At 33.9% G+C, this 26,160-nt stretch overlaps 1 protein-coding gene across 2 annotated transcripts in view; it reads left to right on the top strand.

Moving 5' to 3' along the window:
* TBC1D12 (TBC1 domain family member 12) overlaps nt 1-23,932 on the top strand; it is an 89,082-nt gene extending 65,150 nt beyond the window's left edge. For both annotated transcript variants that reach the window (XM_037497834.2, XM_037497835.2), the window contains 8 exons: nt 1,122-1,228; nt 6,352-6,432; nt 9,521-9,618; nt 10,422-10,493; nt 16,590-16,718; nt 16,980-17,089; nt 20,515-20,773; nt 21,578-23,932. In XM_037497834.2, coding sequence (XP_037353731.1) covers nt 1,122-1,228; nt 6,352-6,432; nt 9,521-9,618; nt 10,422-10,493; nt 16,590-16,718; nt 16,980-17,089; nt 20,515-20,773; nt 21,578-21,646 — 925 coding nt within the window. In that variant the 3' untranslated portion in view covers nt 21,647-23,932. The remainder of the gene's footprint in view (nt 1-1,121; nt 1,229-6,351; nt 6,433-9,520; nt 9,619-10,421; nt 10,494-16,589; nt 16,719-16,979; nt 17,090-20,514; nt 20,774-21,577) is intronic.
* Nucleotides 23,933-26,160: the final 2,228 nt, after the last annotated feature.

Raw genomic sequence — 26,160 nt, 5'->3', positions numbered from 1 at the left:
GTTAACCATCGTCTGGAATATTTAATACTTATCTCTGTGCCTTTGCTTTGATAAATTCCTTAATCTCTAATACCTACTTCCTTTATTGACTCCCTTTATGTCTGTCAAAATCTTACATATTCTTTAAGCCCCACCTGACATGCTAGTTTATATACATGAAACTTTTAATTTCCTCAGTTACCATATTTTCTTCATTCTAATACACCAGATATTATAAAATGTACTACTGATGTAATAGCAGGTTTTTGCAAAGAAAATATTCCTTGCAAAATATGTTATTAAATCTTAAATATATTAAAGCAATTTTTAGTGTGTTTCTCATAATCAGGAGAATATAGTATATTTATTTCCCTCTGTAATATTCTGTTATATTTTGAGACTAACATACTTCATGCCCTATTTTGCCTTTGATTTTTTTGAGTTTGTTTTTTTTTTTTTTACTTGCCTCATCTTCCCTCTAGAATAGACTGTAGGTTCTGTCTTCTGCAATACCTGCAGTGTAGGATATGCTTGGGGAAATGGTTGAATATTGGCAGTGTGACAAATATTACATTAGGCTCTTTACATAATCACATTTGATTCTTATACCCTTTATTCCTACTTGTAGGGAAGTCAAGGTCAGAGAGGTTAAGTGATTTGCCCAAGGTTATATAATTAATGAATAGTTAAACGAGATTTAAACTCAGGTCTATCTGATCCTAAAGCCCACACTCTTTCAGCAGACTACACTTCCTCTCAAAGACTAGGGCTTTACTTTTAGTAAAGACTTTGTGATTTTGTTTTGGTACTGAATTGACAACAGATTATATTACTGTATTTAACATCATCTTGTTTTTTCAAAGTTGTCCACATATTTCGATTCTCTCATTGTATTGTTAGTGTAAGTGGCAGCTGTGGAAGGCAGTTTCCTTATATTACTGTTGTCCTTTAGGACACTAGTTTTTTTAGGTTTCTGTTGTCTACAACCATGAACCAAAGGAAAGAATGTATCACATAAATTACACTCTATGTTCTTAAAAATCATTTGATCACTTAACCATAGACTAGGGTAAACCATCATGCAGCCAGTATTTTTGGTATAAAAAGTAACTTTCTCCTTTTTTCTCCCCCTTTAATTCTAGGCGTAGTACGAGAAGAGTTCGAGAATTGTGGTGGCAGGGATTGCCCCCTAGTGTTCGTGGGAAAGTTTGGAGTCTAGCTATAGGAAATGAACTAAATATCACTCCTGGTTTGTATTCTATATTCAGTTACTCCCACATATACAAATAGCTATCTTCAGAGTTACAAAGCAGATTAGTAGGTTGGGCATTTAAAAACTTATTACCGTATAGCTTCTTTTTAAGAGCATGCTTCGTTCTATATTCCCCTCTAAAAATTGGTATGATTTCAGTAAGTTATTATATTTCATATTATGTAAATAGACTTGTTGATTTTCCTTTAGTTTACAACAATCAATTTCTTGACACAGAAATAACTGCAGGTAATTTCAAAAACTGGGATTCTAGGTAGTACTAGATATACAGTTATATATACAAGGAAATTTAAATTAGTTTAACTGTAGGAAGAGTTCCCTTTATGTCAAAAAAAATTGGGTGAAGGCCAGAAATTTCTTTTTTTACATCTCTCCAAAACAGTCCCTTCTGTATTTTTTTATTTTAAAAAATAAAGTTAAACAAAAAAAGAAGATTCTCAAATTATTGTTCTAAGTTTCTTAAAACCATGAAGGATAGGATTAAAATGTAGAGTAGTTTTGATGACTGTTTAAAAATTAGATACAATTAGTATATCAAATAGGGGGTATATAAATAGCTAATATTAAAAAGTAGTAAATAGGTCCAAATGATAAATCATAATGCTAGATACTGGTGCCACAGAAAGTCTTAGGGATTGTAGTATACTAATATATTGTTACTGTTACTTAAAAAACTTTTTATTTACACATTTATTGAGAAGTCAAGCAGTAGTGAAGTATAAGCTTCATTTCTTTCTCCTTTTCTACCCAAATTGCTGGTCTTGATCCAGGTATAAGTATAAATTAGTAATATAGTGTATGTTCTTCCACATATTTTTTCTATGTGCATAAAAATGTGTATGTCTTTATATATTAATTTTTAAGACTTCTGTTTTTCTTCCCCTTTTCCCCACTTCCACAAAAAGGAGTTTGTGCTATAAGATTATTCTGTGGCTTGCTTTTTTTTTTTTAACAGTATAATCTATTTTGAGCATCCTTCATGTACATATGAGTATGCCTTATACGTACCATAGCTGCACTGTTTACCACAGTTTGGCTGTACTATAATTTATTTAACTGTTTCCTGGTGATAACCAAACCAAAGACACAAATGTTTAAACAATGTCAAGGTGCTGTTTTTCACCTCTCAAGTTACAAGTGATTAAAATGAATGAGAATTAACTACAGAAAATATGATTAGAAGTAATTTGGAAATAGTTACCAAAAGCCTCAAATCATAACCTTAGACTTCTTTATTTTAGTTCCAAGAAATTACTCTAAGGGAGTAATCGGGATTGGGTGCAGAATGTTTTCTACAAAAATGTTCATTGCAGCAGTCAGCATTATATGTAATTGGACAGAAAAACAATAAAAATGTAAATGCTTAGTCATAAAAGTGATGCCAACTTTTAATAGCATGATTATGTATGATTAAAATTGAGTTTCATCTTCTTTAATGAAAATATTATTTTAATTGAATTTCAAATATTTTCTTTAAGAAATTAGAATTTCAAACGGCTTAGAAAAGGTTAGATTATACTTGACTTAACTGTTCTCTTTAAATAAAACAGAGGTTTCTTTTACCATTTGTACTTTGAACACATTAAAAAGAAATGTTTTTACATTATACTCAGAACTCTGTTAGATGTTAAAATCCTATTGTTGAGCCTATTGGAAATGTTTTGTATACACATAAGGGGATGATGTATTGGTGATTGTTGGAAGCTTTGTTTTCTTTCCAGTTTGTTTTTGTTGAGAACTTTGGTTTTAAAATGTTAGGCATCCCGATAATTTAGGTGTTAGATATTGGTTAAGTTGGTATTAACTTTTACTTATATTGTAACAAACAAATTTTTTTCTTAAGGTCGAAATTTATAGTTTGTTACATAACTGGGTCATTTGTTTTCTCTGCTAAACAGTTAAGTATTCAGGAATGAAATGGATATTCTTTCTCTAGGTTTCCATTAGTGGTAGGAAAAATGCTAAATTTCTATTGAAGTAAATTTACTTTTGATAACTTTGTTTACTTTCAATGTCTCTAATGGTTTGATTCCTTACCTCTTACATTAGTTTTTTCATGAAATTTATGACCGTTAGAGAATAATAACTAAGAATAAGGCCACTAAACTCACTCAAATGTCGTTTATATATGGGTCTACTGTGTATTAGGGTTTGTGACCTTGGGCAAATTACTTAACATCTAGAAGTCTTAGTTTTCTTCATTTATGAAATGTGTTTGTGTTTGTGTGTTAGATCATTAGCTGTATTAAAGGATTTTTCTAAAAGTTATTTGTAATAGTGTACGTAAAATTACAGTGAAAGTAAAATTGGCTGACTATCCTATTCAGAAGAAAAAAAATTTAAACATACTCTGATCTCAAAGTATTCTCTGTTCAAGTTCAAGGTACCTCATTAAGTCTACTTCAAGTTCAACGTTTTTAGGTTCAAAATAAACTAAGTGTGACATGAGGAGTCAAGCATAGAATTTCATAACTGAGATGCAGATCTTTTTATAGCTAAGCGTTGTCAGTCTTCTCTGTAGAGATGGTGTTTGGTATTTTGAAATGGATTGTCATATTTTTATTAGTGGATCGATTTTGCGATTTCCATGTGTTAGATTTGTTTAATGAGCCTTTCTGCTTCCAAGATAATCGTAAAATTTTGGGAGAATAGTGAAATTGGATCTGACCTAGAATCAGTTTGAAATAAAAAATCTGAACATTATTTTGATACTAATAATTGCAAAATAAATGGTATAGCTACATATTAGAATCATATCCTTTTCTCCTACTAAATCACTGATGAAGGTGAGCACAAATAATAAACATTTTGTTTGATTTTTTTTCTTTAACGTTTTCTTTCCAAACTATTAGTGGTAGTCATCCCTTAGTATCCTAAGGGGATGTTGTAATATTTGCATCTTCTGATTTAAAGTCATCTACTTACAATAACTAATACAATGTAAATGTTATGTAACTAGTTGTTATACTATATTGTTTGGGAATAAAGCAAAAAGGAAAAATCTATATGTTCTATACAAACACCACCATTATAGGCCTACATAGTAGTTACACATATGTGCTTAGATATGTACTACATATGTACTTACATAGTAAGTGTTTTTGACATATTAATATGGAACCCACCAGTATAAAGGGTTGACTGTAATGAAAAGTGAAGAGAAGGCAGAAAAGATTAGAATAATAAGTCTGTTTGAAACACCCTCATCAGCTATTTTACAATGATCTGATTTTGTGCGATAAAGAATACTTAACAATGATACAGTCATACATTGAAATACTGTGCAATTGTTAGGGAAAAAAAAAAACTAAAGCAGATTTATTTTACTAGTACAGAAAAACTCTAATATAACAAAGCAAAATGCAGTAGTTCAGTGTGTAAAATGTGTTGTGGTTTGTTTTTTAAGGCAACAATATATGTATATTCTTTTACGTGCATATTTTCATTTGTGGAAATGTTCATGAGAGCGCCTCAGATAAGCATATCATCTGAGGGAAACAAATTTATTTTTCACTCTGAACTATTTGTACTATTTGAATTTTAGAAAACAAAATTAAAATTTTATTTTTTTAAAGATTTATTTATTTATGCATACAAGAACTGGGGTACAGGCCAGAGGTGTGAGGGGTGAGAGGATTCACCAGAGACAGAGTAGGAAGCAGAACAGGCAGACTGACTGAAATACACTGCTGAGAGGAGCAGCGGGCAAGTCAGGAGAGGTCTGCTGCGCCATGTGGGTAGCTCCCTGGCTGGGGATCGAACTCATGCTGCAGTTGCTGTGGATAGCTTCCTAGTTGTGTCTTAACCCCTTGGGTAAGACAGGTAGGCCCTAAAATTAAAATTTTAAAAGAGTAATTCAAGCAAAAAGAATCTTTTTTTGCTTGATGTTTTGGGCAGTATATAAATGTTGGTGTGGTATCTGGGCAAGAAATATTTTTTATTATTTTCTGTCAGTGAAATTTACTTTTTTAAGTAATTGAAAATATCTGTAATGGTTATAAAATAATGATAATTAGTCAAAATATCTGTAATGGTTATAAAATAATGATAATTAAAATTTGAGAACTGAGGATCTCCCTGGTGGCACAGGGGTTAAAGTCTCAGTGCTCTTAAGCTATTGCTAGCTGCTGCTGCATGAATTCGATTTCCCCCACCAGGGAGCTGACCCACATGGTGCAGCAGACTTCTGTCTCACCTGCTGCCCCGCTCTGCAGTATGTTTCAGTAGATCTGCCTGTTCAGCTCCCCACTCTATCTCTGGTGAATCTTCTTACCCACCCCCCCCACACACCTCTGGCCTACACCCCAGTTCTTGGATGCATAAATAAATAAAATGAATCTTTAAAAAAAATTGAAAACTGAGAAAAAATTTTGGTTTCTTGAAGTTTTAGTGAGATCCTGCATATGGAAGCATAGAGTGATTCTTTACACTTAAAGTAATAAGTTAGGGGTAGCATTTTTATTTGACCACACCTGTGTGAATTAAGTTTGGGTATCTTTAGATAACTTAGGTGGTTTTAGATAGCAGTATTATAATAGAAAAAAACAGTTTCAAGAGAAAAGGAAAATAAAACCAGCTTTTAATGAGGATCTGCAAAATGTCAGGAACTCTATGTAAATTATAGTGTTTAATTATCGGTAACACCTAAGGTAGAACACCGTGAGTAGGTGTTAGCTTCTCCACTAACCAGACCAAGAAAGCCAAGTTCCAGTGTGACCAAATAACTTCTTAAAGTACCATATGTCATAATTATAGTAGAGCTGGATTTTGAATTTAGGTCTGACCAATGACAAACATTCACATTTCTGCCAGTCCACAGTGATACTCTTTCAGCAGAAACATTTCCTCCTACCTCACAGATGTTTTGTATTTAGATATTCATATAACCACTCAGCAGTTTTCATACTTGTTATCTTCTGGTTGTGTAATAAACAGCATTGATAGAATCAAGCACTTCAGTTTGCCACATTTTTGATACCTGCTATATAAGGGAGACCTGGCCTATAATAGGATTTCTATCTTTATTTTTTAGAAGTAAAAGTAAAAATCCATAAATATATTTTCTTCTATTATTTATGAATTTTTCTTTTTCCTACCAGAACTTTATGAAATCTTCCTTTCAAGAGCAAAAGAACGGTGGAAAAGCTTCAGTGAAACAAGTTCAGAGAATGATACAGAAGGTTTGATTTTTTTTTTTAAATGAAAATTTTTGGATGAAAATCTATTCACTGAAGATTATAGTGATTTTTACCATGTGTCATGCATAATGTATGTACTTGCTTTACATACATTATCTCCTTTAATGTTAATAGTCCTTTAAGTAGGTAGTATTATCCTGAATGATAAAAGAGGAAACTAAGTTTCAGTGCAATGAAGCTGTGATACCTAAACCTAGGTGGTTGTTTGACTCTAGAACCCAAGATTTAATCACAATAGTAAGACTAATTGGATGAAGTACTTTTTTTTAAATGAATTATTTTATTTTATATAATTCTTACATCATTTTTCATTTTTGCATAATGTATGCATTTTCATTTTGGTTATATTCCCCATACAATTCCCACCCCCTTTTTCTGACCCTAATCCCTCTTCTCCTCCCCCCGCCCCCCACTGTAGTGTCTCTGGTCTATAGTTGCTTGTTGATTTTGATTTTTACTTCATTGCAATTAGTCTTTTTCCAGGTCCCTTATTTAGGTTTTCTAAATCCCTGCTATGAGTGAGACCATCTGGTATTTTTCTTTTTCTTTCTGGCTTATTTCGCTGAGTATGATCCCTTCCAGCTCCATCCATGTTGCTGCAAATTGCATGAGTTTATCTTTTTTGATTGCTGAGTAATATTACATTGTGTATATGTACCACATCTTCTTGATCCAGTCATCTATTTTTGGGCATTTGGGTTGGTGGGAGTGCAAAACGGTTCACTATGGAGAGTTTTGTGGAGATTTCTTGACCTGCTAAAGATAGAGCTTGCATATGATCCAGCAACTCCACTCCTAAGTATTTACCCAAAGGACACAGAAACATTAATTCAAAAGGGCACCTGCAACCCTTTGTTTATAGCAGCACTATTTATAATAGCTAAGCTATGGACGAAGTACTTTTAAGCCAACTCTTTAAAGACAGTTGATCGTCACGCCTCGTTTGTGATCTCCTATCTCCCCATTCCACTGACTTTCACTCACTTCCAAGTATTTATAATTCTTATCATGCCTTATGCTTTGTTGACTTCATTCATAGACCACTTTTGCGCCACTCACACTGATTTTTTTCCTAATAATTTGGAGAAAGCAGGAATACTTTTTCTCCTGTTATAGTTTATTATAGGCATTTTAGTTAACTATATCTTTTCCTTGAATAATGGGGTGCTATTTGTCTGACTCTTCTCTATTCTACTTCAGAGAAAACAAAGCCCTCTTCTCTTGCTTGTAAGTAAAACTAAAAATGAACATGTCTTAGTGTAGAGAAATTGTATATCTCATAGGGATCTTCTATGAATATGTGAACAACTCTGTTAAATTCCTTGAATACCCTTGTTTCTGCTTTAGAAAAGTGAACAGTAGGATGGGAAAATTGACTAAACAAGGTCAGAGAGATGACTGGATCTCCAGAAGGGTTCCCTAAGTATCATCCCAATGTCAGCTATTTGTGGGAACTAAAAGTGCGAGGAAAATAATGATATAAGAAATTTTTAATCAGAACCTCAGCTTTTTCATCCTTTTAAAATTCAAAATATTGAAAGTAAAAGAATTTCATTTGTAAGCCTTTACTCAGATATTTTGTCACCAAAAATTGTACTTAGTAGGAAATTAAATGAATAATTGTTCCAATCAGGAGCAATATTCTATTGAAATTTCTGATTTCTTCCTGGTGTTTATAGTTGTAGTTATTATTTAATTTTTTTGGCTATTAACTTTTCAAATATTGTTTCTGCATCTCTTTTCTTCTGGAACTCCAACTCCATGAATGTTGGATCATTTAGCAGTGTTCCATAAGTCTCTTATACATTTTTATTAATCTTTTTCTTTCTGTACCTCAGTTTAAATGTTGTCTGTTGACATGTAATCAAGCTTACTAATCCTTTCTTCTCCTATATCCATTCTATTAAATCTGCAATGAGTCTTTAATTTCACATTTTATACTTTGCAAATCTAGAATGTCCACCTGGTTTCTTTTGTAAATTGGTAATTCTTTGTGGGAGTTCTTCACCCTTCTATCCCATACATTTCTCCCCATCTTTCCTCTGTATTCTTTAACATATTTATAACATGTAGCTTTCTTGTAATGCCAGCATTAGATCACCTGTAGGTCTTTTCTGTTGACTTATTTTTTTCCCTTGATTATCTCATATTTTCCGGCTGCTTTGCATATCTTAAGTTTTAAAATTGGTTGGCATTCATTGTATGTAAAAAGTTTATAAACTGAAGCTGATGTTTCCTCTTCAAAGGAAGTATGCTCTTTCCTGTTAGGCAGTTGGGCCATCACTTCATCTGTCAGTAAGTAAAATAGATTGAGGAAAGTTTGCAGCTTAGATGGACTTAATCTTCAGGTTCAAATTTCTTGATTGGAAGAACTATACTGTTTTGATTATAGGCGTCCCTCTCCAATGAGACATTCTCACTCTCCTAATGATCGTTTGATTTTGGGTCACTTCGTTCTCAATTGTTAACCTAGCCTTCTGCACGACATTAGTACTCAGCAAAAAGCCCATTAGGGAAAGCCAGATCCATATTTAGGGTCCTCAAAACCCTTTCAACCACACATTGTTACTTGGTCATGAAAAACTCTTCTGGTTTTTCTTTGCTCAAGCAGAGTACCTTTGTCCATGGCTGGCTCAATCTGAGCCCATGCCCAGTCTTGGCAGATGCTCCTAGAAAGAAAAATGGCCACTGGTAATCCACTCACCTAGTAAAGGCTCTTCCCCTCTGGGATTTAAATCATCTACACCTCTCTAAATCTGTAACTTTCTAATGCCTGTTTTAAAAAGGAAGTTTATTTGTTTTTTTCTTTGTTGTCATTGTGTGAATGGTAGATTGCCCCTATGTTCTATAAAAATTAGAAGCAGAAATCCTTCAGCTTATAACTGATACATGTATAGATATTTTCATCATTAAAAAGAAGCGATAAGGTCTAGCAAAAGCTTGTTTCATTTCTTTAAGTCTCTTATGTATTCAGCTTTTAAGCTTCCTTAAATAATATGCTATGTGTCATTCTGTGGTTACAAGATTGAAGTTTGTATATCAATTAATCATTGTAATTTTATCTTCCTAGAAAATGCAGGTGTGTCTGTTGCTGATCGGGAGGCTAGTCTGGAATTGATTAAGTTGGACATATCCCGTACATTTCCATCTCTCTACATTTTTCAGAAGGTGAGGGTTTCTGACTAGTTTGTGTTGCCTTTTCACTTTGAGTTGAAGAGAACAAATTCTCTAACTACAAGGTTTTATTTTTTTAAAACGCAAAAACTAGTGGGAAAATTTTAAAGCACATACTGTCTTTTATGTAGAAGGTACTGAGGAAATTCCATGAAAGTGAATTTCCTTTTTATTCTGTAGGATACTTGAATTTTTGCCTTCTAAATTATTAAAATATAACGAATCTTGTCTGATAACTTAAAATTTTTCAGAATTACTATTGAAATGGGAAGAAATGGGTATTTTTTGTGCAAATGGCTGTTATGAAATTGCTAATACTTTATAAGAGAATGATTACATTTTACATATACTTTATTGTGACTAAAATCTTTATACATGGAATCCCTCTATCTTTAGGCAAACTGAGATACATTTTTTATTTTTTATGAATAAATGTTAATTTACTGTAGCTGATGGTTTTCTTTGCTAAAATTGTCTTATATGAAGTGGAATAACCTGTATTCATCATAATCTTATTGTGCCAATATAGAAGTCTTTAAAATTGGCCATAAGTGGATATATTGCTATATCCTTCAAGTGAATTTACTTGGCTTTTGTTTGTTGTTGTGTAGTATTAAATATGTTTTATTAATACTTTAGAAAACATCTTGATAGCATGTATTTAGAATATTTTGACAATGACTAAATATACTAAAATTAGTCATTGAGGAAATGCTAAAGTTTTTTAACATGTAAATTAAGAATTAACTTAAAGATAATTATTTGTATAGTTTGACATTTCTTTTTTCTCTTCTAAGGGTGGCCCATACCATGATGTCTTACACAGTGTCTTAGGGGCGTATACGTGTTACAGACCTGATGTTGGTTATGTAAGTTTGCTTTTTGAATATAGCCATTTTACCTATATTTTTACAAAGTATCTTTGATACTTTGTTGTATTAAGTCCCAACTGTTTGTATCCATATGCCCTTTTCTCTTGAGCCTATTAATTTATACACACAAAGGAATCTTCCCATCTTCTACTGGGGACTTATAAGTCTAGTTGCCAGCTTTCTAGAGAACAGCTCAGGATTTTACCATTCAGTTTATAAACTTACATTACCATTGCCGTCAGTGTGGGCAATCCCCTTCTTCCTAACCCTTCTTTTCTTGATTGCCTTTGCAGAATAAATCTCTCAGATCCTGCCATTTTGAGAAAAATACAGCCATCTGCCCAGATAGCATGGAGAAGGGAATTGGCTCATTTTGCAGACTTTCTAACAATCCTAATTTGAGTCTTCTCCCTGACTTTCAGAGACCTAATAACTTTAGTTCCTAAGCATTCCAGCCTTTGTGGCTGAATTGGCTTGCTGTTTATTGGTGTCCTCTCCTGCTGATCGTTTGGTTTCAGAATTCTCCATTTAGTTAGACAGAAATTTCTAAAATGCTGTTGATAATTTTTATCTACTATTTATATTATTTTTCATTTTCTGTTCTCTTCACTTAGTATTTTTTTCTTTACTGTTATTTAGGTGAGTTTGAGAGGGAACAAAGAAAAACCTAAGTCTTCAAATTGCCGTGAAATTACAAATTGAAAGTCATAAAGTCATAAGATTTAAGTCATAGCACCTTCATCTTTTTACCTTTGTCTTAAACTGGAAGAATTTTAGAGACCACACAGTAGGGTGGCTTTCTGTTACAACTTACTCTATTTCGTTGCATGTTTTTTGTATCCTCTTTCCTTCATTCAGCGAATATTTATTGTGTGACTATTGCCATATGCCAGACATTGTTCTAGGCTCTTGAGATACCTCAGTGAATGAAAGAAAGATTATTCTCCTTCTGACATTTACAATTTAGATGGTGTGACAGACAATAAAAAACACACAAGTATATCTTATGTAAATTTAAAAAGGATATGAGTGCTGTGGTAAAAGCATGATGGTAAAGAGGGGAAAGTGCCAGTCTTGGGAAGATTATGAAGTTCTTTTTTTTTTTTAAAGATTTATTTATTTGTGCATACAAGAACTGGGGTACAGGCCAGAAGCATGGGGGATGGGAGGATCCACCAGAGACAGAGTGGGGAACAGAATAGCAGATTGACTGAAATACACTGCTGAGGGGAGCAGCAGGTGAGTCAGGAGAGGTCTGCTGTGCCATGTGGGTCACCTTCCTGGCCGGGGATTGAACTCATGCTGCATTGGCTGCGGATAGCTTCATAGGTTGTGTCTTAACCCTTTGCGCCACCAGGGAGGCCCAATATGAAGTTCTTATAAAGTAAAATTTGAACAGAGTTTAAGCTGTCTGGCTCATGTAGTAGTAGAATCGTAAAACATCACATGACCCCTTCACATTTTTTCATCATAAGATTAATTGTAAAGGATTTAATTTTTAATACTTGTTAAATATGGACGTTTTAAAATAAGATATATTTTTCTTTAAAAAAGTATCCGGGCCTCCCCAGTGGCACAGCAGTTGAGCACTGGGTTGCGAAGCTGCCGGCAGCCTCTGCAGCGCCGGTTCGATATCCGGCCGCTGGGTGAGGGTCCCACATGGCGCGCAGATCTCTCCTGCTGCCCGCTGCTCCCCTCTGCAGCGTACTTCATCAGTCTGCCTGTTCTGCTCTGCTCTCAGCTCTGGCTCTGGTGAATTCTCTCACCCTCCCGTGCTTTTGACTTCTGACTGTACACAGTGCTTGTATAAATAAATAAATAAAAATCTTTAAAAAAAAGTATCCAATAGAATTTAAACAGTAATGTTTTATATGTGATTCATTTAATGAATAATATATAAGCATACTCTTCATTAATATTTTATAGAATATGTGGATTTATCAACTTACTGAATTTATGTCATATGAGCATAATTTAACTGGTAACTCCACTGGTTAATCAGTAAACCAAACCACTTATTTTACAAGATATGAATACCCTGAACTGTTCAAATATATATATATATATATATAATGGTGTGATTTGACAAAATCAATAACACATGCTTAAAATGTATAAATAAATCTCACAAAAATGTTATCCTTGGAATTTACTACATACTGAAAAAATTAGATGATGGTTCATATTCTACTTAAATATGAAAGACCTGAGAGCCAATTCTGTACTGCTGTTTGGTTTGCTTGCTCTTCCGTGACTCTCCCTCAGGGCTGTATGCCTCCTGGATAGAAAGACGTGGTGTGGGAGAGACGAGGTCATTAGATGAAAATTGTTCTCATTCATCTCTGTTCCCCCATATTTCATATATATGACAGGAATTCAGAGACTTCCCCAATCGGCACTTAAAATTATTCCTTTGTTTCATACTTATTACCATATTGAGTTTTGCAATGGTTAAGGATTGTGATTTTCACATGCTGCTGGGAATAGTGACATTTTTAGGAAAACCTTGTTCAGAAAAGAAGACATGTAAATTGAGGATATGGGAATGATTTCCTTTTAAATAATTTGTGACAACCAGTGAGAATGGCACATATTAAAAAAACTAGCAACAACAAATGTTGGTGAGGGTGTGGAGAAAAAGGAACTCTCCTGCACTGCTGGTGGGAGTGCAAACTGGTCCAACCACTATGGAGAGCTGTGTGGAGATTTCTGGACCTACTAAACATAGAGCTTCCATATGATCCATCAATTCCACTCCTAGGTATTTACCCAAAGGACACAGAAACATCAATTCCAAAGAACACCTGCACCCCTATGTTTATAGCAGCACTGTTTACAATAGCTAAGCTTTGGAAACAGCCCAAATGCCCAAAAATAGATGACTGGATCAAGAAGATGTGGTACATATACACCATGGAATATTACTCAGCATTCAAAAAAGATAAACACATGCAATTTGCAGCAACATGGATGGCGCTGGAAGGGATCATGCTCAGCGAAATAAGCCAGAAAGAAAAAGAAAAATACCGGATGGTCTCACTCATAGCAGGAATCTAGAAAACTTAAATAAGGGACCAGGAAAATGAATAACTATAAGAAAGTGAAAATCAAAATCAACAAAAAACTATGAACCAGAGACACTTTTTGGGGGTGGGGGTGGGAGGGGAGGGATTGGGGTCAAAATGGGGGGGTTGCAATTGTATGGGAAATATAAAAATAAAATCTATTATTTAAAAAATAAATAAATAATTTGTGACAGGGTATAGTGTACACTATCAAAAGTATGGATTTCAAGACTGCACATATGTTTAAGGCTACTGCTATTGAGATTGTTGGTATTAGTATTGTTGGTATTAGTGAGGAAATGGTTAGAGATATCTTCTGAGTATAGTAAAACTCAATCTTGAGTATCCCACATCTGATGATTCTCTGATGTAAACTTTCTCCTTTGAAGCAAAGAGGTAGTAGCTATTATTTGCCTGGGGCATACAGTCAGCATACAGCAACTCAGCCTAAACTATTGTGGAGCTCAAAGATGGGTAGATTGTAAAAGAGGATGTGAGAAGTGAGACTGAATTTTCCAATATCTACAGGTCAGAAACTGCGAGTGGGACTCATATATTACCATAACAACTTTCTAAGAATTATAGCTTTCTCACATTTTTTCATTAGAACTCTGTTTCTCTGTAGTGATTATCAGTAAAACCCTGAAAATAAGGGAGGGGGGGTTTATTTTATCCATGTTTCCAAGGATAATAAATGATGGGGAATCTGAGTAGGTGACTTTCTCCCATGTCCTATCTAGGCTTAGGGAAAGAAAGACTTCAAGTAACAGAACGTGGGTGGGTTACATAAGGTAGCTATAAAGTTCTCTTTCTTAAACTGGATGGTTTATATGTAGGTATGGAGTTTTTTGTTTGTTTGTGGGGTTTTGTTTGTTTATCAAATGTTTATTTTAAACAACTCTGGACTAACAGAAAAGCTGCAGTAGCTCTCTTCTCCCTGGTTCCTTACAGATCCCATCAGGGTCTCATATAGTACTTAGTTACCATACCTCCTTTAATCTAGAGCTATTCCTTAGCCCTGTTTGCCTTTTTGTATCTGTCACAATAGTGACACTTCTGAAGATTCAAGCCTAATTGTTTTCACAGTGATCTTTTTTGCAGTTTTTGTGTTATCATCTCCTCAATTAGATTAAAGTTATACATTTTTCACAGAAATACTACATAAATGATATGCCTATTTCAGTGCATCACACTTCAAGTTGATAAATAATAAAGAATATTCAGGAAATTTGATTTGGAAGATATTGTAGAGATAATTTTACTTACTTTCTTTTTATGTATGTAAAAATGATACCTGGTAAATATAAATGAGCTTTAAATAGCTATGAATGTGCATAAAATAAATATTCTAAGAAAACAATGCCATTGTGTAATGAGCAGCATTTTTTCCTTTTTAGTGGTATATAAAATGTTTTTTATTATAAACAGCATCTTGAGTTCAATAAAATATATTTTAATTCCTGCCAGTTTGCTACCCTACTGTAAGTTAACAGTTTGCCCCTTATAGCCATTCAGCAGACATTGTGATATGATGATACAATTGTTAAAAGACTGGTTTCCTTACCATTGCTGCAACAAATTTTCCTGAAATGTAGTGACTTAAAACAACACAAATTCATTATCTGGTACCATAGCTCTGGAGGTCAGAAGTCCAAAATAGATTTTACTGGGTTTAAGTAAAGGTATTGGCAGGACTGTGTTGCTTCTGGAGATTCTAGTGGAGAATCCATTTTCCTTTCTTTGCCAGCTTTTAGTGGTTGCCTATATTCTTTGGAGGCTTTTGATCCCTTTAGCCCCATCTTTGAAGCCAGCAGTGTAGTCTAACTCTCTTGTTTCCCTCTTTCACTTATGAGGGCTGTCATGATGATTACTTTGAGCCCAGCCACATAATCCAGGATTATCTACCCTTTGCAAACCCTTAATTTAATCACATATTGTAATATTTCCACAAGTTCTGGGGATTAGGGTGTCCATATTTTTTGGGCAAATTATTCTTAGCACAGGCTTTATCATCATTGAATTTATATTGTAGAAAATCAAATAGGTAATTATTATAGAGTCTGCAGAAAGTACTCAGAAGAAGGCAGCAAAGTAGAAGCAAAACAGAAATACTGGATTACAGAAGCTAAGAAAATTTTATTAAGAGGTTAAGAAAGTACTCATTTGATTTTTTAATTTATATCTTTGGTCATCCTTTCGGACAGTAAAATAATGAAAGTGGGACTCCATAATGAAGCATTTGAAAGAGTTTAAAGGAACTGAGAAAGTAAAATTTGTAAATGTAGACAACCCTTTGAAAATATTTGGCTGGAAAAAGAGACAGGGATATCAATGCAAACATTTTTAGTGGTCTCACTCTGTAGATCCTGTATACCAATCTCTTCGAGAAGTACTTGATAAACTCTTTTATTTATAATAAAAGAATATATATGTTTTCAATAGCAGGTCCAAATTATTTGCTCAGAAATGTACAGCTAGGTATCCATAAATGATTAGCAAACATAACTGTTTCTTTAAAAAGTAGTTTAGCCTTCTACTTAAGGCCTTTCACAATTTAGAAATACATTCAACTTTTTCTAATTTTTACCATTATTTCCATTCTTGGTTTCTCACTTTCTACCTAAGACAGGTGTGTTAAAACAATGAAGACAATTACTTGATTTTCTTTAACCTTCTTCAATGTACTATATTTTCAGAGACATCAGACTGAGAAAATGAAAACTAGGAATTACACTGACCTAGGCTTTTGTAGCAAATGAAAATTGATACCTTTTTTCTTTTTTTCCCCAAATTTTCCCTAATACTTTTTAAATCACAATACATGACTGAGCAATGTAAAGTCAGGAAGATTTCATCATTATTAGCTGGTTTTGTGTATTTACCTTCTTTGGAAAATGAAATCTTTATTTGTTTAATTCTTGGAAATCTTGATTAAATTTTGGTTATATTTGTAATTTTTCAAGAATACAATGTAATATAAACTATAGAATTATAAGTACATTTTGATTAATTTCTTTTCCATTTGAAGGTCCAAGGGATGTCTTTCATTGCAGCTGTACTCATTCTCAATTTGGAAGAGGCAGATGCCTTCATTGCATTTGCAAATCTCCTGAATAAACCATGCCAGCTAGCTTTTTTCCGTGTGGATCACAGCATGGTAGGAACATTTAGAATGGATTGTGTTTTCCATTGACTATTGATTTCTGTAGTATGAATGTCCTTTTAGAATGAAAAACAATTAAAAGTTGAATATAATCTGATATAAAATATACTTTTAATTGAATTATAGTTTTGTGAATGTTTGAATACTCAGAAAGAGGTGCTAAGCAAGATTTTCTGTTAATTTATGATAAAGGATTTAATTTTTCTATTTCTAGAGTATATTCTTTAATAAATTTATTGATATTTCTATCTTTAGATGTTGAAATATTTTGCAACATTTGAAGTATTTTTTGAAGAAAATCTCTCCAAGCTATTTCTTCATTTCAAATCTTACAGTCTTACACCAGATATATACTTGATAGACTGGTAAGTCATAACATACATAAAATACAATAATTAAAAGGAAACAAAGTATAATTTGTTGTGTGTTTTAGGAACTAGAGTAACTCTCATTCATAGGATCATACATGTAAAAAAATCCTCTTAGAAATAAAGAAACTCATTTTTGTGGGGAAGACATTTGATTAAGAGCATAGACTCTGGGCTGAAATCAGAATCTCTTAGTTTATGTTTCAGTTTTTTATCTAGAAATGGAAATAATACCTGTTTGAGTTGTGAGTGGCTCTACAGGGATTATTGCATTCAATGCCTTGGAAATGCCATGCTCTCAGAAAGTTAGTTGCTATTCCTTTGTCCTTAACACACAAAAGCTTATGATAGCTATGATGATGTTTCTTTAAAAAGGGCTTTGTTTTTTTCCCCCAAGATTTGAAAATATCAAATCATGATTGATAGAGAAATGATGCCTTAAATTCTTATGTCTTTTTTCAACTTTGTAGTTCTAGCTTTTCAATTTTAACTTGGAGGGTTTGCCTAGGACTTTGGCGAGCTGTAGCCAATTAATTATAGCATGGTGGAGGGGGAAGTGAATTTTGCCAATGAGATGAAGTAGCTGATCTTAAGATGAATTGTTAAGAATACATTTGAATTTTTTTTTTTTAAAGATTTATTTGTTTATGCATACAAGAACCGGGGTACAGGCCAGAGGTGTGTGTGTGGGGTGGGTGGGAGGATTCACTACAGACAGAGTGGGGAACAGAACAGGCAGATTGAAATACACAGCTGAGGGGAGCAATGTGCGAGACAGGAGAGGTCTGCTGCACCATGTGGGTATCTCCCTGACCAGGGATCGAACTTGTGCTGCAGTGGCTGTGGATAGCTTCATGGGTTGCATCTTAACCCCTTGCACCACCAGGGAGGCCCAAGAATATATTTGAATTATTTAAAACCTAAGTCATTAAAAATCAGTGGGTTTCATGTAAATGATGTTAAGTTTTAATATAGAAATATAATGACATTGGGCCTCCCCGGTGGCGCAGCGGTTGAGCGCTGGGCTGCAAAGCTGCCTGCAGCCTCTGCAGCGCTGGTTCGATCCCCGGCCGCTGGCGAGGGTCCCACATGGCGCGCAGATATCTCCTGCCGCCTGCTGCTCCCCTTAGCAGTGTATCGTCAGTCTGCCTGTTCTGTTTCCCGCTCTGGCTCTGGTGAATTCTCTCACCCTCCCACGCTTCTGACTGTACCCAGTGTTTGTATAAATAAATAAATAAAATCTAAAAAAAAAAAAAGAAATATAATGACATTGAGCAAATATATCTTCTCAGTTGTTTCGGCTTTCTTTTATTTAGCCTTTTTTTTTTTTTTTTTTTTTTAAAGATTTATTTATTTATTTATGCAAGCGCTGGGTATAGTCAGAAGCGTGGGAAGGTGAGAGAATTCACCAGAGCCAGAGCCAGGAGCAGAGCAGGCAGAAGGACGGAAGTACACTGCTGAGGGGAGCAGCGGGCGGCAGGAGAGGTCTGTGTGCCATGTGGGACCCTCCTCCGGTGGCTGGGGAGCAGCCGGGGATCGAACTGGCACTGCAGAGGCTGTGGGCAGCTTCGCAACCCAGCGCTCAACCGCTACGCCACCGGGGAGGCCCTATTTAGGCTTTTTTAAAAAGTAAATTAATATTAAATGTATTCGCTCATTAGAGTTCCTCTGAGAAGAACACAAGTTAATGGGGAAAACAAAGGTTTTATATCATGCAGCCCAAAATACTTCTTTATAGAAATACCACGTCTGTAAAGAAGGGGGGAGAAAGCAACTCTCCTGCCCACCTGTAACTATGTAGATGCCTCTTTATTGTATGTGTAGAAGAACTGGGGTATAGGCCAGAGGTTCGGGATGTGAGAGGATTCACCAGAGACAGAGTGAACAGAGAAGAGAGCAGAACAGGCAGATTTTCTCTTCCTACATGGAGAGCAGAACAGGCAGATATTCTGAAATACACTGCTAAGGGGAGCAGCAGGTGAGACAGGAGAGGTCTGCTGCACCATATGTGAGTTAGCTTTCTGGCTGGGGATCGAACTCTGGCCATAGTGGTGATAGTGCTGATACTTAACCTCTAGGCCAACAGGGAGGCCTCTCTTTTTCTTTCTCCTTTTCCAAATGAACCTGTCCTTTTAAAATTAACCAATAAAAGAAGAAGAAAAAAAAGTGAAAAGAAAACCACAATTTTCTGTATTGAGGAACATGAATATGAGGCAAATCAGGATCACAGTTGATATAGGAAGATAGGAAGTGGGATGAAACTAAAATGAGCACTGTGTACTAGAAACTGCCTGGCTATTGCTGGTAGGTCCTCTTTCTCATTTTGAACAGTGAGTATTTTCTGTACTACCAAGAGTATGCTTTTGTTTTTGCAATTAAATGTATTTATGATTTAAGAAGCAAACTTGATTTTTGTTTTGCTGCCAATATTGAGCTCATTAATACAAATCCCAGAATCAGTTATGCAAAAAAAAAGGGGAGGGGGATAAATATGTACCAGTGCTAACGGGTAATTTTGTGTATGTGGGAGAGCTTTTATTGCCACTTTATTTTACTTTATCAAGTTTCATCAGTATTACCTGAAAAAATAAAGTCTTTCATAAAAAATGTGTGCTTTGTTTGCCAATGAACTTCAAGAACAGTTTTTTTAGCACCTACTCACCCTACTTAACCAAACAGAATGCCTCTCTGAAGCACCCCTGGATAAAAAATTTCACGATCAGGCATTGTCAGAAAAGATGGGAAAAGCCATCAAGTGATTGTTTTGGAGGATATACATGCCTCCAAAAAAAGTAAAATTTGATGAAGTGAGGGTAAAAAAAACAACAGGTAAGTAGTGAGAAAGTAGTAATAAGTAAAGTTTGATGAAGAGAGGAAAAGCGAGAAATCAGACTTTATGGGTATATGTTTAGGTTACTAAAAGATGATGCTTATATTCCTTATATAGTAATAAATAAATTCCATGGAACAGTTTCATGTTCCAGGGACTGTTTTGATCACTTTTCATTTACTACTTTAATTTTTAGAACAATCCTGAGAAATAGGCAGTATTATTTCCTGTTATTACACTTACCATGAGGAAACTGAGGGCACAGCAAGAGTAGATATCTTGCTCAAGGTAACAGTAATAAATCGCAAATCCAGGATTCAAACTTAGGTATTCTGGTTTCGGAGCCTATACCCTTAACCATTAGGCTCTTCTGCCACTCCTATTTGTATTGGGCTGTACTTTTATATAAGGTGGGACATTCACATAATTTCATTTTTTGTTACTAATTTTCCACCACTAAATTCTTTGGGGGAAGTTTCCATATCTTATTTTTTTTATACCTAATTAAGCTGTCTTCTTTTTATATAGAGATGCTTAATAAGTGAATAAGTTAATGAAAAATTTCAATAACTATTTTCCCTCCTAATTTTAGGATCTTCACACTATATAGCAAATCACTACCACTTGATCTGGCCTGTCGAGTCTGGGATGTATTTTGCAGAGATGGGGAGGAATTTTTATTTAGGACTGGATTAGGAATCCTCCGATTATATGAAGATATTCTCCTCCAGATGGACTTTATCCATATAGCACAGTTTCTTACTAAATTGCCAGATGATATCACATCAGAAAAGCTGTTCAGCTGTATTGCAGCCATTCAGATGCAGAATAGCACCAAAAAATGGACTCAGGTAGAGTTACACTTCCTTGTCTCTAGTAGATATGCAGCCGTTTTATTTCTTCTAAATAATTATGTATTTCTCAAATGTTAATGCTTAAATTTAAAAAAAGAATCTTTTTAAAATAGATTTTTCAGATTTTTACTTTGAAAAAGCAAGTGTTTAAAAACAGATTGCTGCTCTGTCATCTATCCAAACCTATGTCTGTATTTTTATGCTAGTCCAGCAATGTTTTTTAGGCTAGTGAAATACAAACTACAGTAGTCATGTATTTGCTTGAGCAACTATATAATTACTTTGGTATTTCAAACAGCAATGATTGCATGAAATAGTTGCCATATACTAAGGATTCACAACAGAAATAATGTATATCCTGCTTTTTTAGATGCTGAGTATTTTTAGGGAAGCAAATATATTGACATTTTAACTGACATATAAAAGAGAGCATTATCACTTCTTCCATTAATGATAGAAAATGCATTATGTATATAATGCATTGTATAGATATCTAATATATATATAATATGTATATAGATATATATAAGCTCACATTACATATAAGAGTATATTGGTCCAGAAACTGTTCTATTACCAAGTAGTAATTTCAGAATATTTTGGCATATGATAAGAACTGGAATCTCTCTCTCTATATATATATCCATAAAATTGGGTATAAAAAGAGAATTTGAGAATGGCAGTCTTATAGAGGATAGTTAAGATACTTAGGCTTTTTTATGTTCACGTACAGTAATTTAAATCTCTTTAATCTGCATGGTAATTTTTTGAGAATTAATCTTCACTTTATATAATTTCCAGGTCTTTGCATCTGTAATGAAGGATATTAAAGAAGGAGACAAGAATAATAGTCCTGCTCTGAAAAGCTAATCTTCAAAGTGTACAGACTAATTGAAATTTTAAAAAATGGATTTTTTAATAAAAGTTTTTTTGTTTCCAATGTAAAAAGCATGGGAGAAAATGTTGGAGAAATCTAAAAGGATCAAGACATGGAAAATTGCTGATTTTAAATTCTTTGACTAAAGTAAATGAAATCAGTAACTTATTGACAGTATTAATAAGTATTTTGTAGGCAGAATGATTTTACAATGGAGAAAGTTTAAATTACTAGTTCGTACTCCATAATTTGGAGTGAACTGTTTAATGCAATAAATTTTTCTAACAGTTTTGGAAAGATATTTCAAATTTTTACAACATCTTTACTTTTTTTACAGTTACCATAAAGGCACTTTGGAGGTCAGAGCAGGATTGTTAAATACTACTTTAACTTCCAAAGTACCATTTGAAATAAACACCTCAGTACAGATATCTCCAGTTCCAACTTTTAATAGATACCACTAACGAAGAAGAAGCAACTTTGATTGTAAATTATTTATGTCACTGAAGTTGTTTATCTTTACTCACAGGTTGGGACAAATTGGGTTACCTGGGAACTGGAGTTTTTTTAGCATCTGTTTAGATGTTTTTTTTCAAAGTATCATGTCTTTTTGTTTTGAAGTGAAATTGTTTCTCTTCTGTAATTTTTGCCTTTTGGTTTCTGGTTTTGTTCATCTGGTAATTTAAGAAAGCTAACTGATTAAGAGGATATAGTTGTTTGCACTTTAGTGGACTGAAGACTTGATTATTGGGATTAAGTCCATAAATATAAATGAAGTTTTTCACTGGTAAGAGTAATAAGTAATGAATTCTGAGAGTTGTTAAATAGCATGCTACTTGGCAGGACTAAATTTTTTAGTTAAAATTCCTTGACTTTGTAGAAACAAAATATGTTAATTCCAGTTTGAAATTTGAAATCTTAGTATGTAGCCAAGTCCATGTCTTATAATAAAACACTATGGCATAATTTTTTAATCAATGGAAATAAGAGTTAAAAAAAAAAGATAAAATTAACTTTTTTCTTATGAGTCTAACTGATGGTATAGTAAAGAAATTATTAATTATTGTTAAATTGACATTAAATTTATTATATATTTATGTTTTGAACCTAAAATAAATCACTTGAGTATTGAAGAGTGATATTGTTTAAAATGCTATTTGGTTAATAGATTTATAGTGTGCTTTTATGTTGTATTCTATTTTGAAACAACACTTAAGCACCCTATTTCTGTTAGTGGTAGATAGTCTTCAAGCTAACAAGCCTGAGATTTTTTATTAGTGTAGTGACTGCCTTTTAAGGAATATTGGAACAGACAGTGCCCATATATTTTTATCCATGGGTCATTCTAGCCTAGGAATTACTAGTGGAACCCTCAGAAGTTAACAACTATCATAGGGGCTTGCTTAGTAAAAGCCAGTAATATAATAAAATACTGAAGGAGTACTAGAGTCTGAATAGGTAGAATGACATTTTAATTCTGGTAACAATTTCCTTGCTATTGGCCGCTGATAAAGGAAATGTAACCCCTGGCAGTAATCTCTTTGAGGCTGTGTTACTAAACTTAATCTTACTTTTGTGTATTTGTTTTCCAAGGTGGACTTAAGTTACTATGTTTCTCTTTTTCATTTTTACGATTGTACAGTTTCTTTACCTTTCAAGTATAAATGTATATATATAAAATGTAAATACAAGGAATTCACTAAAACCACTATTAACAATTACTGTGTAAATAAAACTTATAAGCAGAGTAATTACTTGAAATTAGTCATTATTATTTTAGGTTATCTGGTTCATTTAATTACATTTGAGGGGGGGGAAAGAATAACCTTTTTTGCCAAATTTCTCTAAGTACTAGGTCTTCAGTTTCTTGAGACAGATAGTACTGCTAGCTAAGATATGTACTGTATCTTCCCTTGAACCTTAGATGCAGGTAGTATGTATGGGTTTATTCACATTGACAGTTTATGACTATTTTTCAGTTATAGTATATTTTGAATTAAAAATAACTCTTCCTAAAATCTGCAAATGTGAAATTTAATAATATGGTGTTTTGTTTCTATTTACTCAATATATATTTCTCACTTTAATCTTTCTTCAGCCCGTGTCTACATTATATTGTTTAAATACTAGTAAGACTCCAATAACTAGCTTATTTTTCTGAAGTCAGCTCTTGCTGATTTCTTTTGCATTGATGACCTTCATATAAGAGTATTCAGTATATTTGTTTGACTTTATGGAAATTAGTGTTGGGCCCTCCTGGTGGTGTAGGGGTTAAGTGTCAGCTCAGGCCTCATGCTATCACCACTGCTGCCTGAGTTCCATCCTGGCCAGGGAGCTAACCCAAATGGTGCAGCAGACCTCTCCTGTTTCGCTGTTGCTCCCCTCACCAGGGTATTTCAGTAGGTCTGCTCCTCACTCTGTCTCTGGTGAATCCTCTCACCCCTGCCCCTTTGGCCTATACCCAAGTTCTATGCATAAATAAATAAATAAATACATCTTTTTTAAAAAGAAATTAGGTAGTGTTTCCAAAAGTCTTTGACTTCAGGAAAACAGCCTTTCATTGTAGCTTTTCGGGAACTAATATTATTTTTACCTAGAACACTGAACTCATCAACACTTACCTTGTTAGAGTGTTTAATGCTAAAGCAATCTAATCATGAAATAATTTTCATAATGCCACGTGGTTTAATTTATTTCCTATTTTGTTTGGATAAGGCAGTTACTTTGTATTCCATGTGCAAATTCAGACAGCAGAGATTAGTATAAAACAGCAAAAACAAGTGAGGTAGCATTGAAAAATCAGATTTTAATTTACCATCACTATACAGTGTCAGATTAAAAAAGTCTTATACCTCTGGTGGAAAAAGTGATTTTTGTACTAATTTGCTGTTCTCAAAGCAGTGGCCAAAATATAAATGCCCAAAGCTAGTAAACTTCATTAATTAGAATTAATGTAAACTTCATTACAACTTCATTAATTAGAATGTCATTGCTTTACAACATGTAAAAACAATTCAATAGAGGTTTTTTAAAAATTTCAGGGAAACTTTAAAGAGAGAAAGCCTTGCTTCATAAGATTATTCTTTGCTTACTAATAGTGTTACAAAGGCAGCAAAATATTTGGGACTTCAAATGAATCTAGGAACATTTGATAAGCCAAGTTTATGTGACAGACACTGTCTCAATGTTTTGATAGCCAATATAAAGTTAAAAGGTTTGGGAAGTTAGCAAAATTGTATTCTTTCCCAAACATTCTACAGTTCATATTGAACTTCCTTTTGGTTCCAACTAATGAGGTTTTACTATGTGCATTTCATTCTATGGGCTAAGTTTATTTTCTAATACACACCAGAAAGGGAATTTGGCTTTAAAAAAGTTGCATTGCAAAGGTATTTCATTTATTTAACATTGAAATAAACAGTGTTTTTATAATTTTATTTATGATTTTGATTTTATAATAATACAATATATTTGGAAAGAAATTTTTGTATTAAAAATGTTAACAATTAATATAGATTTGAAGGAATATAAGAAACTGACAACAAACTCTTTACCCTGCTGTACAAGGTCCTATCTGTTCTGGGCACTGCTTATCTCTACAATTTCAACCTTATCCCCCTGCTACTTAATTCCTGAATGTAAGTTTCATATCAAGGTGTTATATATACTGATATTGTAATGATCCTAACTGATCAAGAAATAGTTATAATTAAAAAAAAAGAAATGGTTATAATTTAAACAGAGTAACTTGAAATCAAAATGACCAATTGTTGATGAGGACATTGATAAACAGACACATGAGGCAAGGACAGATAAAAGCCTTGTGCAGGGACCAAGCATAAAAAATTAACCTATGACTCTGATAATACAGTTCTAGAGCAATATTAATATAGGAGCTAAATTAAGCCAATCTGAGATGCTTTAGACTCCATGTCTACGTGTCTGAAACCTCCGGATTTTGGCAATAACCTGCTGGAGGTTCTGCCCAAAAAAGCACTACTTCTTTCAACTAGCTAAGCCAAGGGACATTCCAACCCCTAACACCATAACTCTCTTGCCTTGATTTTTGTCATCTGCCACCCACTTTATTGCTAATTGAATTCTATGCTTGTGTTATTGTAATGTGTTTTTCCAACAAGTGATGGTTAAGTATATATCATTTACTTGAGTCATATGTGAAACCTTTCCACCTAGGTGGAAGTTATAGATTCAAACCACATATTACCCAGCGGTCTTGTCTGGTCCATTGCTGTATAACTCTTAGAAAAGTTTCTGGCACCCAGGAGATACTTAAAAGTGGACTCATAAAAGTGAATGAACAAAATTTTTCAGACACTGGGACGGCTCTGGCACAGGGCAAGAAATGCACCAGTGTACTTGTATTAAGTGTGGTACCAGCTGTTAGATGTGGTGTCTGTCCTCTGAGAATCAGATGGAATTGTCTTGAATTCCATCTTATGTGTGTTTGGCCAAATCGCCCCCAATCTGTGGGGAATGAAAAGGGAAG

Source organism: Talpa occidentalis, unplaced genomic scaffold (genome assembly GCF_014898055.3).
Source record: "Talpa occidentalis isolate TD23 unplaced genomic scaffold, MPIMG_talOcc4v2.1 talOcc4.8, whole genome shotgun sequence".
Lineage (NCBI taxonomy): Eukaryota > Metazoa > Chordata > Mammalia > Eulipotyphla > Talpidae > Talpa > Talpa occidentalis.
This window is presented reverse-complemented; position numbering and strand designations above follow the sequence as displayed.